The 16,916-nt window shown below is 49.4% G+C and overlaps 5 protein-coding genes across 5 annotated transcripts; 3 read left to right on the forward strand and 2 right to left on the reverse strand.

Moving 5' to 3' along the window:
• Positions 1-27: 27 nt before the first annotated feature.
• On the reverse strand, positions 28-1,582 carry N7458_004583 (uncharacterized protein; the record flags this gene model as incomplete). The annotated part of the gene is made up of 4 exons (XM_056907965.1): positions 28-418; positions 479-663; positions 713-1,138; positions 1,187-1,582. 4 exons carry the CDS (start codon positions 1,580-1,582, stop codon positions 28-30), a joined length of 1,398 nt encoding a protein of 465 aa, XP_056766583.1.
• Positions 1,583-3,046: 1,464 nt separating this feature from the next.
• N7458_004584 (uncharacterized protein) lies at positions 3,047-4,558 on the forward strand (the record flags this gene model as incomplete). Its single annotated transcript, XM_056907966.1, has 6 exons — positions 3,047-3,185; positions 3,246-3,481; positions 3,539-3,732; positions 3,785-4,127; positions 4,186-4,306; positions 4,359-4,558. The coding sequence occupies 6 exons, from the start codon at positions 3,047-3,049 to the stop codon at positions 4,556-4,558; spliced, it is 1,233 nt and encodes a 410-aa protein (XP_056766584.1).
• A 630-nt stretch (positions 4,559-5,188) lies between these two features.
• N7458_004585 (uncharacterized protein) lies at positions 5,189-5,995 on the forward strand (the record flags this gene model as incomplete). Its single annotated transcript, XM_056907967.1, has 1 exon — positions 5,189-5,995. One exon carries the CDS (start codon positions 5,189-5,191, stop codon positions 5,993-5,995), a length of 807 nt encoding a protein of 268 aa, XP_056766585.1.
• A 1,303-nt stretch (positions 5,996-7,298) lies between these two features.
• N7458_004586 (uncharacterized protein) lies at positions 7,299-7,928 on the forward strand (the record flags this gene model as incomplete). Its single annotated transcript, XM_056907968.1, has 2 exons — positions 7,299-7,318; positions 7,379-7,928. The coding sequence occupies 2 exons, from the start codon at positions 7,299-7,301 to the stop codon at positions 7,926-7,928; spliced, it is 570 nt and encodes a 189-aa protein (XP_056766586.1).
• A 2,122-nt stretch (positions 7,929-10,050) lies between these two features.
• N7458_004587 (uncharacterized protein) lies at positions 10,051-15,613 on the reverse strand (the record flags this gene model as incomplete). Its single annotated transcript, XM_056907969.1, has 4 exons — positions 10,051-10,679; positions 10,727-11,217; positions 11,275-13,684; positions 13,810-15,613. The coding sequence occupies 4 exons, from the start codon at positions 15,611-15,613 to the stop codon at positions 10,051-10,053; spliced, it is 5,334 nt and encodes a 1,777-aa protein (XP_056766587.1).
• Between the last annotated feature and the right edge of the window lie 1,303 nt (positions 15,614-16,916).

Genomic DNA, 16,916 nt, shown 5'->3' on the forward strand with positions numbered 1-16,916 from the left:
TCTCAAGAAGCCCCATGTGCATGTACGCTAGTAGTACAGGGGGTGATCGGGGTCAGTCAAATCAAAGATGACACTGGAGTGAGGCTTAGCACCGCCACGGTTCGAGAACTCCTTGCTGAAGTCGATAGTCCGGTTGAAGTTCAGGCTACCATCATCATTGATATCAATGTACAGCGCCTTGAAGTCAGCAGGGGTATTGATGATGCCGATCTCGCCGGTCTGAACAAAGTAATCGGTGACTACCAGATGCTTCTGGTCCGGAGTGACCTTGACGTAGTGGGGACCCACCGTGGGTTGGTCCTCGTCGGGGTTATCCAGGCGCTTGACGTTGTTCAGGTCGGTGATGTCCAGGGCGGCGATGTGGTTGGCGGTTGTGAGGGTCAGGTAGAAGAAACGACCGTCCTGACTGATGTCGGTACTGATGAGAGAGGGGGAGTTAGTATATACTCTATGTATACAATAAGGAGGGGTGACGTACTAGATAGCGACAGTGTCACGGGCCTTGGGACCAAGATCGTAGAGCTGCTCAACAACACCCTGCTTGCCGTTGGCATCCTTGCGAAGGGGGTAGATGACCCAGACCTGGCCGAGGTGGACGGCAGTAGCGAGAGCGGCAGCTTCAGGGTGATTGGGAATGAACTTGACGTCTTGGATACCACCACCCTATTCCAGTGTTAGTGACTGAATTTCTCGTTTCTCTTTGGATACTCACATCAGGAATGGTCAGGGTGTTGATGATCTTGCGGCTATCGAGATCCCAGAGACGAAGAGTGTTGGCATGGCGGACACCAGTGGTAGGCTTAAGAATAGAAATGGGCTCCACAAAGTCCGAAGTGAGGATGAGCTTGTTCTTCCAGTCAATGCTCAAGCCGTGAGGAGAGAACTGCTCTCCGAGGATGTTGAGTGTACCATCCACATCCTCAGGCCACTCGTGGATGATGTCGAAGTTGGCATCAGTTTCAATCAGACGACCAGGGGTGGTTCCCACGGCAGAGCCCATGTACGTGATGAAGAAACCACCGTCAGGCTTGGCACGGACTTCATCAGCGATAGACGAAAGAATTGCACGGTTGCTCTTCAGGAACTTGGGACGGTATGGGTCGGTGGTATCAAAGTAGAACCCAGTGTCCTTCGATTTCTATTAGACAAAATGCCCAAAGATAGGTTGGTTCTCTCTGATGCTTACCTGAGTCTTCAACAGGGAGAGCAGACCGCCACCAAACAAGGTCTTTCCATCAAGAGAAGGTCCCAAGTGGTGAGGGTCATTACCGCTGGATGGCACATCAGTCACCCACAGAAGGGTTCCGAAGGTATCATCATCCAAGCTGTATGTGGCTAGAAAGTCCTTATGGAACTTGTCACCCGAGCCAGTCCAGAAGTAACCAATCTTCTTGGGCTTGATATCACTTGGAGTAAAAGGAGGACTTTCCAGTGGAGGAGTGGGAACTTGCAAGATTGGGAGAGGAGGTGCATTGGTAGTCAATGGCTCGGTGACCCCAGGAATAGAAGGAATAAGTGGAGGCAGGGACAAACACTCCGCAAGGGAGATCAAGTATGCCGCAGTAGCTAGCGCGTACTTCATCCTGTTTGCTGTATAGACTTATGAACGAGTAGATACGCTAGAAAATGCCTCAGGTGTGTGTTGTAGTGAGGGGATTTGAGGGAAATACCACAGATTATATAGACTTCCGTCCTTCTGCGGCATCTGAGCATCATTCCAATTTCTCTTTCTGCTTTATTTCAGCTTCAAACCTATTGAATCCCAAGCACGCCATCCTCTACCTTCTTGAGTATGAAGATTTCACTGAATATCAATTACTTCCAAGGCGAACTTGATCTGCGAAATGGCGAATGTTCAAAGCAACAGGAATACGATGGGCAGACGACACTATTCAGATGGCAGATCGAGCCTACCTCTACGCTATTACCCTAGCTTATGCAGGGCCAAGGCTCAGCTAATGTCGATGTGATGTCGTGATCGGGGTCAAGTTTATGTTCCTGAAGGACGAACGGCACATTCCTGTAGGGATCAGAAACTCAGAAACCCGGGAAATGAATAGTTCGTCTGATGGTCCCCGATGGTTCATGATCCCCGTCTATGTATTCAACACCCAAGATAATTCAAGGCCTCACTTTCTGTGCTAGCAAAACATTAAGACTTCTTGAATGACTACCATTGTATGCAGGAAGGCATTGTTGGAGTGGTCGAAACGCTCTTCTGACGGGTCGTGATAATTCAGACAAAACATCTATACTGCGCATCAACTACTATCAAACTCTTTCGGATAGGATTCCGTCACAAAGTCCCGGGGTTTGGCCCAAGACACTATCGAATTCCCAAAATCGAGATTGGGGGTCCAAGCAAAGCTTAGTCCATGCGCCTCGTGAACTATGCCCTGAGGATGTGATGATGATCCGCGTGCGCCAAGAGAAACAAGACATCCTCCAACCAGTCAATCGGGCAATAGATGGTGACATCGAATATAGGCTGAAGTTGTCTTCCGCCACTCAAACTAATGTAAACTTAGGGTTGTGGTGAAGGGTCTCTGTCAGGGCCCTGATCGGCACTGATATTTCCCCATGGGGCCCATCAGCACGGGCAAATCCTCGTCGATTTCGCCAGTATGCCAAGAATGTTGCTATACATACAGCCACGCTAATTTGTCCTATCCCACAAAACAGAGAACCGGTTCTTACATCCTTGGCTGCCGATCTAGGGTCTGGCTTTTTGCAGGCTATCGCGCGGGGTTTGAAATTACTGATGGTCCCTGAATCTCACCATGTGCCGCTGCGGAGGCGATGTGTCTACCTCAGGACACGAGATGTTTAGACTTTTTTCGCTCTAGATGATCGGGTTATATTCGCAATATTTATTGATTCTGTTGTGATTGGTATTTTCCTGCTCTGAAGGCGCCACAAATTCGAAGAATGATGATGCAGGTAGTAAGAATGGTATATAAAAGACCTTCGGAGAGGGTCAACAGCAGACTCAGCCAAGACTAATCCCGGGCTGCTATCTTTGATCCAATCTTTCGATTATTTGAAAATGCGATTCCAAAGCTTTGCAGTTGTTGGACTTCTGTCTGGCTCTGCTCTGGCCGTACCTAGAGTCAGTAAACGCTCTGATCCGGCAAACAGCGGGCAGCCCATCAACAACGAGAATGGCAGAGGTGCTCCTCTGCTAGGTAAGATAAGGCCTCCCTTTTATAAGTTCCTCTTTGTACTTATCAAGTTTCTTGCAATAGGTGGAACCAACAAGGCCGTGGACCTCCAGAATCCAGATCAACTCCGCACCCCGACCACTGACAATGGCTTCGTCCCTAATGTTAAGTGGAGTTTCTCCCAGTCGCAAACTAGGTTGTTCCCTGGTGGTTGGTCCCGCGAGCAGGTCATTCAAGATCTGCCACAAAGCCATGATATTGCGGGTGCTCAGCAGCATTTGAAGAAAGGCGCAACCCGTGAGCTGCACTGGCATCGCGTGGTATGGGGATTGCATCCAAAATAGCCCGCTATTATTCTTACTGACAATGATTCACAGGCTGAATGGGGATTTGTCTACAACGGATCCCTTCTTCTCACCGGTGTTGATGAGAATGGAGGTTTCACAACTGAGAAGCTGGAGACTGGTGATATCTGGTATTTCCCCAAGGGCGTTGCCCACAACGTCCAGGGTCTCGATGATGAGAACGAGTACCTGCTTGCTTTTGATGATGGTGATTTCGAGAAGATCGGGTCAGTGGACTTCTGCTGAAGCTGGTTCAGGTTCATGCTGACTATATTTTAGAACTACCTTCATGGTCGATGACTGGATTACTCACACTCCTAAGGAAATCCTTGCTAAGAACTTTGGTGTCAATGCTTCTGTCTTTGACAATGTCCCCGCCAAGTTCCCATACATTTTGAATGGCACTGTCAGCTCGGACCTTGCCAAGGCACCCGAGGGTACTCTCAAGGGCAATAGCTCTTATGTCTACCACACATACAAGCATCCCTCCGAGCCCGTCCCGGGCCATGGTGGGACCTTCCGCAAGATTGACTCCACAAACTTCCCGATCTCAAAGACCATTGCAGCTGCAATTGTTGAGCTTGAGCCAAAGGGTCTGCGTGAGCTCCACTGGCACCCCAACGTATGATAATCCATCCTTGATTAGCTTTGAATACGCACTGACTTGAGCATCTATTTAGGCTGAGGAATGGCTGTACTTCCACCAAGGCAATGCGCGAGCGACTATTTTCATTGGCGACTCCAAGGCTCGCACCTTCGATTTCACTGCTGGCGACACTGCTGTCTTCCCCGACAACAGCGGTAAGTTACGTCTGCAATATTAAGGAAGATCAAAAGCTTATGTTCGGTTCAGGTCACTATATCGAAAATACCTCCGAGACCGAGAAGCTCATTTGGATCGAATTGTACAAGAGCGACCGTGTCGCCGATATTTCGCTGGCTCAATGGCTCGCTTTGACGCCGGCTGATACTGTCGCAAATGTGCTAAAGGTTGACATTGAAGTCATCCACCAGATCAAGAAGCAGAAGCAGATCCTGGTTCCAGGCAAATAAGCGATATTTTCTGTGCGTTCCATGAGGGTTTAATCTTGGCCGGATGAGCGAACACAATTACCTTCTCCAGAGCACATAATCACATTCGTTGGGCTACTTATTTTCTATTCTATATCACCACTTAATTCAATTAATTTGTATTTTTCGTTAACCCCTTCAACTCAACCAAAGCAGGCCTATTCCTCGAAGATGGCAGATATAATATGATATGTCCGAGGTGAATTCTCTTCCCATTTTAACTCATAAGTACCCACAACGTGGGCCATCTCAACGAACAAACCACTTTCTCAACCTAGGTTCAAATGCAATGACGGAAAGCCCAAGACTCTAAGGGAGGCCTGACGGTGTTGTGCTGCATGATGTATGTAACATATTGACTGCGCCTCTTCATGAGATTAACTTCGCCGCTCCGCCCGTGGACCCTCGTATTTCCCGTCGTCCATCGCCCTCGAGAAGTCCAATCACTTTTAAACGCCAAGAGTCCATGGTTTCAGCTGAGTGATTCAGTAGCCATGGATAGCATGAGGCAGTGCATCATACTGGCTCCAAGTAGTATTCTTAAATATCGATTATAGCCCTCCCCGTCTTCTGAACCCATGCAGAGACCCAACAGTATATGTACAGCATAAAATGGATCAACCCGCCCAGACTCTTTCTTACCGCCGCATTAAATCAAACGGCACATTCATCATCTCTATCCAACAAGGAGATGGTATTGCAGTTCCAGCTTATGAAGTTCTCGTATCGAACCTAGAACCCAACCTCACGATCTCCCGCCTGCAAACTGTATACCCTCCTCCACAACAGGTACCTCATCCATCTCTGGGTCAATATGGCCATCTATACGCACCGCCAGCACAACCGAACACTTTTCCAACCCACCAACAGCATCAACAATATCATCCACCCTACCCTTCATATCAACACCAGCAACCCCAATCTGAGCCACAGCCACAACAGTATCATCAATACCAAACGCCCAACCTCCCTCAGCGGTTCAAAACAACAATCGGCACAATAACTCTCTCCTCGATGTCTTCCAAAATCACCTTCTCAATCCACAACCAAACAGACCTCAAAATGAAACGTCCAGACTTCCTCTCCAGTGCCCATCAATTTACCCATCCTCAGTATGGCCCTCTCTCCTGGAAGGAAAGTGACCTGCATGACAAAAAGTACAAACTCGTGGACTCGAATAAGAACGTGCTAGCTCGATTCGATAAGTACAAGCCGGCGGAGGAGAAGGCCAGATCGTCCTTGTGGAGCTCGTCATCCAAAAAGGGGAAGGGCTGGGCTTTTTCAATATTCGTGAACGCGGATCCAGAATTCTTGGACTGGATCGTGGTTTCCGGGTTGGGGGTGGTTGAGTATCGAATTGTCAGTGATGGGGCTTGGGAGGAGGCACTTATTGATGGGGTGGGTGAAGCACTCGGTTAGGATAGTTGTAAGCCGGAAATGGATACATCTGTACATAGTCTGCCTTAGCTAGGTAAGTGCAACGGATGCTCCACAAAGACAAGCTCGAGTAGTAGAACGAAGAATCGGGCTTTAAAGTTTGCCGCATTTGTGCAATATTGACAAAGAATCTTCTTACAAAGGAAGCAATCGTGAGGTGAATATAGTGAGCAATTTGATTGAATATATGATCTGTGGGGGAAATTACAAGACCTAAAAGGGCAGTCGTGGGCAGCACCTAATACTGTACCTTATCATACCTAGATGTCTACACGATGACCAATCGCAATGATACACCGCGACCAGCTAAGTCGTTCTTGAATAGAACTACAGCAATAGGTTTCTTATGTAAAAGATGAAATAAGTGACTGCTCGACGAAAAACTGACACATTGTCGCGATTGGTCTAGCGGAGGACTCGAGGGAGTCAGGTGCCGAGGAGAGCGAGAAGGGACAGTCGATGCCTCATCCTCGACGCACGGCAAGATCAAATTCGACCTAGTCTCAGACCCCAGGACTATTCCTCCATCATGCTATCCCCAACTTGACAAGGCACTAGAGACTCGAACGAGGCTCGGCGCTCGTGCACAAGCGTTTAGCCGAAGGCATTCTCGTTGTCCCATAGGTCTGGTGTCAAGTGCACAGACGGCGGCTCTTCTTGGCATTCTTTAGCGTCTTACTTCTCATTAAAGACCTTAAGCATTTGTTCCTGGGATGACTCGTATAAATAGCAACTACTATTTCCTGTAGTTAATAACCTTTAGAGTGAACTATCTTGATTAGCGGTACAAACTCGTCGCTTATATTGGTGACCGAGCAAAAGTTCTTCCACTTATATCAGACAGTCCTTTTGCGGCGTTGCTCTAGACATATACGCATCTTCAAAAGCTGATGAGATTACCCCTTTTCATCACGAAGTTAACCAGTCTGCTTCTACATGCACAATGTCGTCCACTTCGCGGATTACTTCAACAACGCGGTCGCCCATAATATCGGCAATGACAACGCCATTTGTACAGCCGAGCTCATGCGCGTCGTTATGGAAGATGGAAACCACTTCCATACTTACAAATGGCACAAATAGCCCCTTGACAATTCTTGTATCAAATACGGCCGATCCCAAGTTTTCATCTTGTCAGCCGAATGGGTGGAACCTCAACACGTCACGCCCATTCTCATGGAGTCCTGCTGTCTGTCCAAGTGACTGGGTCTACTGTGATATGCAGCAATCAGTCTCGCATATTCCCATCACCGAGTATAACACATATTTGACAACCACATTTTCAATGGCATACTGCTGCGCAAGGTGAGTCTGCTCATTCTTTGCATCGTATGCTGGACCTGCCCGATTACTGATCGAGAACAGCGGCTACAATTTATGGACCAGTGGCTATACTCTCCCGGGCATGTCCGAGGCATGCTATCGGACTTTCAATGATAGCACTCCTACTACCATCGCACCGACGGCAGCAAACTTTACAACCAGCGGAGACTTGCCACTATTTACGAGTGGGATTATCGCGCATCAACCATACACAATTACGTGGGACATATCGGACACACATACCATGACACCGTCACTTCCACTGTTGACACATAGCATGCTCGTCCCTACATGGAAACCCGGCGAGAAAGTTCCTGCGGGGAAGTACGACAGATACGGCAGTGACAGTATAGATGCGCCAGACGGTGTGAATTTGCTACCTTTATTCCATTTTCTTGTCATCGGGCTTCCTCTGATTGGAGTGGCGCTTTTATCGTGCTGTATTTGGTGTGGATTCCGTGCTCGGGATAAGACCTGGAAGAAGAGGATGAAGCAGCAAGAGATTGAACTCACGGCTAAATTCGCAAATGCGAAGCCTAAGGAACAGGAGACTACTCAGGTCGCTGAGAATGGCAGCCAGCCGGGTATTTAATGATAGCACCATTCGATTGACCACGTATATATACCAACTTAATTATTATTTAAGTCTTATCTAGTAACTCTTATATATCATCATTTCTCCCATTTCCAGTGCATGACTCCATGTACGGGGTAAATGCTGGATGGAATCGCAAAAGACACTGTACAGCATCTAGGATCCATCTACCCCCATGGAGCTCTCGTTTCAAGTTTCAAAGAAACAGTAATATTTGAATAAATGGATGAGATCTTGAAGCATGTGTCATATATTCGAAAACATTGCAGTAAACTCGAAGTTTCACCGCTTGACCCGGGTGACGACGCCATTCTCTTGGTATAGTCTGCCCTCAATTCCATATCACATCACGTATTGCCTGCTGCTACTTTAACTTTCCGATACAAACGACCATAGAAATCAATAATCTTCGACTATTGCTTGTAAGAAACTTTCATGTTGTGCGAATGGTCCGTTGTTACTAACATTTGTATGGCGTACGGCGGCATAGTCCATCGGGGATAGAGGTATCTTCAACGTGGCTTATCGGTATTGACTTATCCTATGATATTTTAAAATCAGTACTTGTCCTAAGGTCGATGAGAACAACTCACGTCTTGAGTGATTTCCGGGTTGTCTGGGAGTTTTCTTGGTTGGCGTGTCCTGAGGAATATCGTCCCGATAGCCACCCCCAGAATCAAGGCACCGTATAAGAGCAGAAACATTTCTGACTAGGGAGGTAGAACAAATATCGTATGCAAATATTATCACCGCCATCTTTCAGGGTCGAGGAACGTGAGATATATAGGTATAGGAGAAAATATTTAGCAGAATAGGAGAACCTGAACAGGTATGTTCAGAGTCTTCACAACCATCACAACCATCACAACCTTCCCAACCTTCACAACCTTCCCAACCTTCCCAAGCGAAGATGACAGATCATCAGCGTAATTCATCAAGAAAAAGAAGATAATATGTGAAAGAATGACAGCATGAATACCATTGTAATTTCCTTCTCAAAGGGGAATATGCTCAGACTGACCGGTAGAGGGGGTGCGTTAACTGCGCAAGGCCGAGAGAACGACAAGATCCCTACCAGAACAGGTCTAGTAACAACACAAATCCCTCCAGACTCTTGCCTATTATAATCCTTCCAGCAATATCCCCGGCAAATGGAAATCCTCCTCGACCGTGCGAAACACGCTTATGCACTGCCATGCATACCCAACGACTCCCCGATCAATAGGAACTTCGAGAAAAGATGAACACATGTCCCAAGTCCGTGTTGGCGGCGCGAACAAAGTGCCCAGACCCCAATACACTGGATGCGCCGGGTCCACCGGGCCGTTCCATTACCACCCTCTCGGGTCATCTGTATAGAATTCTATTATCTTCAGGTTAGAAAGTTGCGAATGGCAGGGCCTCTCTGGCGCCTCATACCTCCAATTCTGCCATCCACTCCATCCACTCTTTTCTGTCCATCCTGTCCATCCTGTCCATCCTGTCCATCCTGTCCATCCTGTCCATCCTGTCCATCCTGTCCGCCGTACCCAATTCAAGCCAATCAAATCATCAACTCCATGCAGATCAATGAGGCTCTTGCCTCTTTCACCCTTGCCTAGCCTGCCTACACTTCCAGCCCCGGCATTTCCACCCACGACCCTGGCAACGGGTCAGGACAAAAGACTAATCATCGCTGCTTCTGCATTATAATTGGCAGCTATCACGAAGGGGGGGGCCCTACTTTTCTTCTATCGATGAACAAAATCTAAAGTCTAGACTGGGATGTGTCCGTACTTGGAGGGGTCTTGCAGAGCATTGCCATTTGTGACACTGATTCCTCCTAAACCATTTCTGTATGACTATGGTCGAAACTCGGAGCCGTGGAATCGAAAATCGTGTATTCAAATGAGAAGACGCTGTCGCTAGGAGCGTTCAAAAAAAAATCAAACTCCAGGAATGATATCATGCATATGTTGTGTGGGAAGACACCAAACACCAGAATGCGACCACTTCCAAACCAAGCCAACCTAAAAAGAAAGATAGATACACCATACCCACTGCCCAATAATGTTCAAACAGAAAACCAGCCACCTTTCCCGTTTCCCTATACCATGAGATGCAAATCCAGTCTAAGCCTCTACTCCTTGTTTGTGATCGCTTTTCGTCGAAGAACACCCAGTTCCTCCAATTTTGACCAGGCTTGACCCATGTCTGAATTATTTTCACCCAATGATGGTCGCAGCTCCAACCCGTCGAGATTGTGCAATGACCCGCTGGTTCCCGCATAAAGGAGCAGCTCCAGCACACTTCGGCGCATGCGAGTGGCACGATCCAGGTGAAGAAGGTATTTCTCGTCCGCTCGTGTATCCGCCGGTGGCAGAGTAAAGGGATCGTTGACTTCTACATCTCGATCGGGCTTGGAGCCATCCTCCCAGGTAACTGCATGAGCGACGTGGTCATGGTGGTCGAGATCAGCAAGAGCATCAGACAGGTCTCGGCGGCTCTCTTGTTGCGGAACAACTGCGTTTCCCTGGTCCTTCAATTTCTTGCGGTCTGCATTCGATCCATTCCCGGTGAGAGCCGGAGGATAGAAACCAATGGTTAGAGGATTACCTCGCATATCAAGCTTGCGAAGAGAGCAAGGATTTCCTTTGCTTGTTCTTCCAAGACGACTCAAAATTTGACAGACACGTCGCATTCTCGCGAGTCGGTTTCCAGCGACTGCCAACCTGGACAAGCAGTTCATGCCTACCAACGGTTCCAATTCTGTGAGCGAGTTGAAGTTCATGTTCAACACCTTAAGATTAGGAAACGCGATGCGAATTGGGTGGGAAGGGCGTTCAGCGCGCAAGCAGCAATATCGAGCAGTTGAAGTCGTAAAAGAGGTGTGGATGGGGTGATAGACCCACGAGAGAGTTTGTTGGACGAAAGGAACACTTTGCGAATATCTTTCACCAAGCCCAGGTCGATACTCAAAGCAAAATCGGGATCATCTCGAGTGGCTGGAGTTTGTTCGCGAATTGAAAGAACCTCTAAATTGTGGCAATGCTCCAGGCCCGCAATCGTAGACAGGTAATTCTGATCAAGATACAAAAGGTTCACGGACGAGAAATTTTGCACGTCCAGAACATCCAATCGATTCCCAGAGAGTCTTAGGGCGCGAAGGCTGATAAGAGAAGTTGTAGACTCAAATCGAGTAATTTGGTTGGCGCTAAGATCAAGAGTCGCAAGTGATGGGAGCCATTCAACATTGCGGACAGATGTTAAGCAGTTGCAACTTAAGTCAAGATCCCGAAGTCGTGTCCTAAAGTAAAGTTCCATTAGTATTTGCTTCCAAAAGGTAGGTCTGCACCTGACTCACAGCTCGGTCCCTTCAAAGTCCACGGCTGTCATCGAGTTGTTACCGAGTTTCAAGCTCAACAGCCCATTCAATTCGAGAATACCATCGATGTTACGGATTTGGTTGTCATTCGCCTTCAACTCCCTGAGATGGATGAGACTGGAAAAGCCATCCAAAGTCTCGATCTCGTTTCCAGAAATGTCCAAGTATTGTAGATTGGTCAAGTGGCTCCACGGGGTGAGGTTGGAGAGGCAATTCCTGGGAATCTTCAGGGTCCGGAGGCTTGAGGGAACGCCACTCAGTTGACCGATATCGTTGTCGGAGACGTCAAGGTCCTCGAGGCGGGGACAAAAGTGATTCAATTTGTGCAAGGTGATCAGTCCCTTTTGTCGTAGCACCAGACGACGAACATGTTCCCAGTATGGCTCATACGGTTCCACATCCGTGATGTGCTTGATCAAGTCTTCTGTGGCAAGTGTGAAGGTGCCATGGACTTGTCTGAGAGAGGTCGGGTTCGTTCTCTGTGCCACGTAACTCATTTCAAGGTTCAAAGGACGATCCGGCTGGTTAATGGAGAAATCTGGTAGCGGGCTAAGGTGGAAGCTGTAGCTATTTTCCTGCTCGGGGGACAGGAGAGGAACGAGCGACTGCTCTGCGGCATTCGCTACAGCCGTATCCTTGGCACGCGGTGAATCATTCAACCGGACAAGACTGAGGTCGTCTCCGCCGTCCTCATTGCGCTCATCGATCCTAGAAATGGGTCGTCGGACGAATGGCTGCCCTGCAACTGACGTTTCGCGTGGTCTCGGCGGCACCGACGAGCGGGAGGGACCGCCCTTTTGATCAGTCGGGTCAGAAGGCACATAATTTGAATCTCCTGGCTGGTCGCTGGCTTCTGACTCGTTCGGATCATCTCGATATGCAATGTGTGAAACAAGAGGTGATGAGAAGGAGATCGTTGCAACGCGAGACTTTTTTGGCTGCTGTTCAGGTGTTGTTCCGGAGGCGCCTCGTACGGAAGACTTGCCCGGAACGCGGTTCTTTTCAGGCATTTCTTCTGTTCCCCATGATGTAGCTCGGGTCCCTGAGTTAGGAACACTAGATGTGAAGGGTGTGTTCCGGGATTGTGCAGCGCTTGAATCGACAGATCCATCTCTCGTACGTGGTCGCTGATCAGGTTTGCTGGGTGAGGCGCTCGCACTGGGCGGTTGACGCTGACCCTCGGATTGATGTCCGGCCTGGGATTTCGTGGGAGAACCTAGACCATGGACTCGCATCATTTCCTGGAGTTCGTCCACACTCAAGTCTGGAATGTCCTCGAAAGGATCGTCAGGGTCGTCTTGATGAATGGTCTTGGGTTCCGGCGGTCGTGCATCGTCCTTTACCCACTGATGCTTCGACCGATCATAAACAAAGCCGTTAACCTGTTCTGGAATCAAATGCGCCACAAGGTCCGACGACAACACCCCCTTTGCTTGAGAGTTCTGCGAAGATCCAGTTGGGACGGAACGAACACTGAAACCAGACATTTGCGTGTTGATTGTCATCAGATCATGAGCAATATCTTCCGCAGCATCATACATCGAACCGCTCGGCTTTCGCTTCCTCTGTTCAGGTGCCAGACCCCGGAATGGCTGGTTATCTGGCTTGAGCTGGCCATCAACTTTCAGTGACATAACCGACTCATTTGCACCGAATTCCTGATCCTCTCTCTCTTGGTACTTTTTCAAATAGTTCAAGATTTGAGGGTTCAACTCTTTTGGCTCGCGCTGCTTCCGCAAATCAGTTCCTTCCCGGCTAGGAGGACGAGAGAAGGCCTCTCGCGTAGATTCATCTTCGTAGCTGAGACCCCCTTCTTCGCTGTCTGGATCAGACTCCTGCACACTGGTCAAACCTGTGGCTGGTCGACCTTTGGAACGGATCAAGTCCATGATCTTCGTAGCCTCGTTGAGGTAATCCTGGGTTGTAATGGATCCTTTCCGGGACGACTCGCTAGTGCCAGTTATCTTGACTAGAGGAATGTCACCTTCAAGAGAGAAAGAATCCGAATAGTCACGCTCGTCAAAGTTTGTTTCCGAGTACGTTCCACTCGGTGCAATCTTCGATTCGTGAGAAGATCGTATTTGGCTTGGGGTCGGCGTTCTCGGACGTTGCATAGATTGTGAGATACCTGGAGGCGCAAGGTAGTCGCCATTCTCAAATTGCATCCCATGTTCTAACAAGCTCCTTTGCAACAACGACATGCTCTCCCCGAATTTTGTTGGTGAGTCGCCAGCGGTATGCGGTCGTTCAGGCTCAGCACTGTCGTCTCGCAATATTGTTCGACGGCGTTTGGGGCGTGGATCCGCGGGTGTTGCCTTTGGTACTCTTTTTGTTTCTGGAAATCCGACGTTCTCTTTCCCGGGGGGCGGGATGATCCTGTAACGTTTCTCTGGTGATCGAAATAGCTCTGTCTGGTCCAGGCCGAAGGTTTTCGAGTGAATCCAGAGCTAGCGGATCGTGCGTATCGAAAAGAATCTAGCTTCTGAGACGGCCGGCGCAGGTATTGTTGCCGACCTGACGATCGCTTCCGTGAAGCAGGCCGAGAGCCGAATCCCTGGACCTCGTCGTAGACCAACTTGTTTTCGTAAGGGCTCGCATCCGAGAAATCAAACTTGTCGAGTTCACCGTCCCCGAATCGACTTATCCGAGGACGGTTCACGTTTCTCGACGCTAGCCGCTCGTTGAGTCTGGAGGAGATCTCACTTAGTGGTTCATGTCGAGCATTCAGGAAGCTGCGGTTCTCGACTTTGCGACGGGCTTCCTCAGATGGCGAGGGGGGCTCATCACCGTCGGAATTGTCGCCGAAGGTTTCTTCAAACTGACTCATGCGTCGCAAAAGCCGATTGTTGGTGAATGTATCGTGTTCACCAAATAGTTTGAGGGGGCTGCCCGAGGAAGGCATGGTGGCCTCTTTCGATGCAGCATCTCCGGACGTTGAAGGACGAACGTGAGAGGAAGAAGGGCGCGGCAAACCGGGCGATCCGTTGGTCTGTGAGCGACTGAAGAGGGGAGAGCTGCGAATTTTGGTGTTTGCAAGAGCTGCAGGTCGTCGGCGGTGGGAATGGAAGGGGGAAGGGGAGAATCGATGTTGGAAACCACGACTGGTGCCGCGGCGGCTAAAGTCGACCGTGCCCATCGATAGGTCCTGCGGCAAGGAGTGACTCGTCACATCCAGCAGGCTGTCGTCACGCGGGGAGCCATCGAGTCGGGGCTCGCTGTGGTTGTAGAAGAGGAAGCTGTCGCTGGCCGGCGAGTCGGGCCGGTTGTCAGGGTCGATTGACAAACTCTCGAGTTTGTTGGTGACCTGCTTCAGCGCAGACTTTATCACTTCCGACGCGGCACCGCCTTCCAGAGTATTGGGACCGGTGAAAGTGATCGGTGTGATGCCCTCATTGCGAAGATCCTCAAGTCCGCTAGCGGTTCGCAGCCCCGTGTCTTCTCCTTGTGAATAGCCCTCCTGTGTGAAGTTCGTGTCGGGTCTCTGTATCCAGGGTGACCGATTGACTGTGCCCATAGGCGATTCCAAACCAGTACCCGAGTATTCAGCGTCAAAGTCTTCTGGCGCACTCTTGTTTTCCCCTGTTTCCCCAGTCGCGTCGGTGAACTCCCACAACTGATCGTCCTGTCTCGTAAACGGGATGGAATCTTGCTGACCAGCTCCCGAGCCGGGCGTTGGTGGCTTGAAGACACTCTCGAGACCCATCGGCGCAAACAAGTCGCGTTGTTCCCCCGCGGAAATCTCCCCGCGCACCAGGCGCTTCCGCCATTCTGGTGTAGCTTCCCTTGTATTTTGACCCTTCTTTGGTTTGATCTGCACGGTGTCCGTACCCTGGTATTCTGACTGAGTACCCGATTGACTAGACACATTCGATACTGATCGTAGTGGGGAGCGCGTGTCCATGTTTACCGGTTGTTTGCCAGCCGCACCCGCGCTAGGTCTCGGGCTGCGCTTCGGTGTCGGCTTCGGCGATAGAGAGAGTTTCGGAGGGGGCTTCGGAGAGGACTTCGGGGTATCGGTTCTGGACTTTGCGGGGGTCGTTGATCGTGGTTTTATGGGTGTCCTGGTCTTGGGAGTCGGAGGTTCTCTCCTAATGAAATGACATGGTCGGGTCACCTTTTTCAGGTTATCAGCCGGGGATGACTGTTGTGCCACGGATCGGCGGGCGGCCACTGGAATGCGACTGGGGGAATCCTGCGCACGCCGAGGCGAGGAGGCGAGGAGATTCTTGGACGGTCCCGGCGTCGTAGGTGTCGCAGGGGCTGATGGCCCTGATGGCCAGTCGTCGGACAGGCTGTCGAGCCATGGTTCGTTGCCCATTTTCTCGTCGTTTGGGATCGGGTTTTGTTATGATGCGGCCCCGAAGGCGCGCGTCACGCTGAGCGGCTCACGCTCCGTAGAGAGTCTCCGAGAAGAAAAATGCAGGGACTTGGGAGTAACAGACTTCCAATTAGTCCAACATGGAGACATTGATTGCACCAGGTGGTTTTCGGGTTCAAGAGATTCGAACGGTGGATAGCGAGTGCGGAGGTGGTGGTCCGGGCAGTTCAGCTCCACCGGAGCTCCCTTGTTTATTATTTTGTGATGGCCCGGTTCTTAGGTGATGCACCGCCCACCACACATTTGCGTTTGGATGTGGCAGTTTGAAATTATGGCCTGGAGTCTCTGGGTGGCTTGACTCTTGCCTATTTATTTGATCAGGTATGCTAGTCAAGTCTGTCTTCAACAACCATTTCCTCCACTCGCCATTCAGGTGTTTAGCCCAGAGCCAGAAATCCTTAGTCTGATTGGTTCCCCAGTGACAACCCGATGCGTTGGCTAGGTCCACAACAACCCGATCGCCCTAAATGTCCTGACCGATATTTTCTCTTGAATATGTCAATGTCACTTCTAGTACTCGGATAAGTGACTGTTCAAACTCGACTCGGCTTTGTTTCATCCGAACCTCAGGTGTCTATGTCGATGCGTGCAGCAGTGGAAACAACCTGGAATCACGCCGCTGGTTGTAAGTACTTCAGGGTCGGATCATAGAGTTTAGACGCGATACCTGTCATCGGGCTAGATAATTCTGTGATTTTCTTTCTTAATGCATAGATACTTGTTAGAGATGTACTAGGTGTTCAGGGGTTTAGTGGATGAGTACTGGTGACAGCCGGAGGAAGAATATATATTTTATCCGGAGCGCGTGTACACCAAATTGGAGAGTACCTACCCTCAGCTGGATGACTCTCCTGATTTAGCATCAGGTGAATAGGAGGTACTGGAACTCATCATTCACCTGTAGACGTTGAATTAGAATATTTCAAAGGTAAATTCAACAGCTTGACACGAACAATGGCATGCAATACCCATGGTTGAGTTCACCAATGACGCCAGTTTACTTCCCAAAGAGTTCTAGCGTCGAAACGAAAATAAACAATTCCGAACTAATCCTGATCCAGCAACCACTTGAAATCAACTATTCCAATTACAGTGTCGAAATGATGTAGACAGAGCTCATCGATATGTAAAAAAAGGTTGTCAAGATAGTAGACTACTTCCTCTTTTCCTAAAATTTGTGTACCTCCGTCAAGATTTGAGATTCCACATCTTGCTTCTGTATTCTTCCACCAGCCCAACCTTC

The sequence above is a fragment of the Penicillium daleae genome, assembly GCF_028827525.1.
Source record: "Penicillium daleae strain IBT 16125 chromosome Unknown utg000005l_segment0_segment0, whole genome shotgun sequence".
Classification (NCBI taxonomy): domain Eukaryota; kingdom Fungi; phylum Ascomycota; class Eurotiomycetes; order Eurotiales; family Aspergillaceae; genus Penicillium; species Penicillium daleae.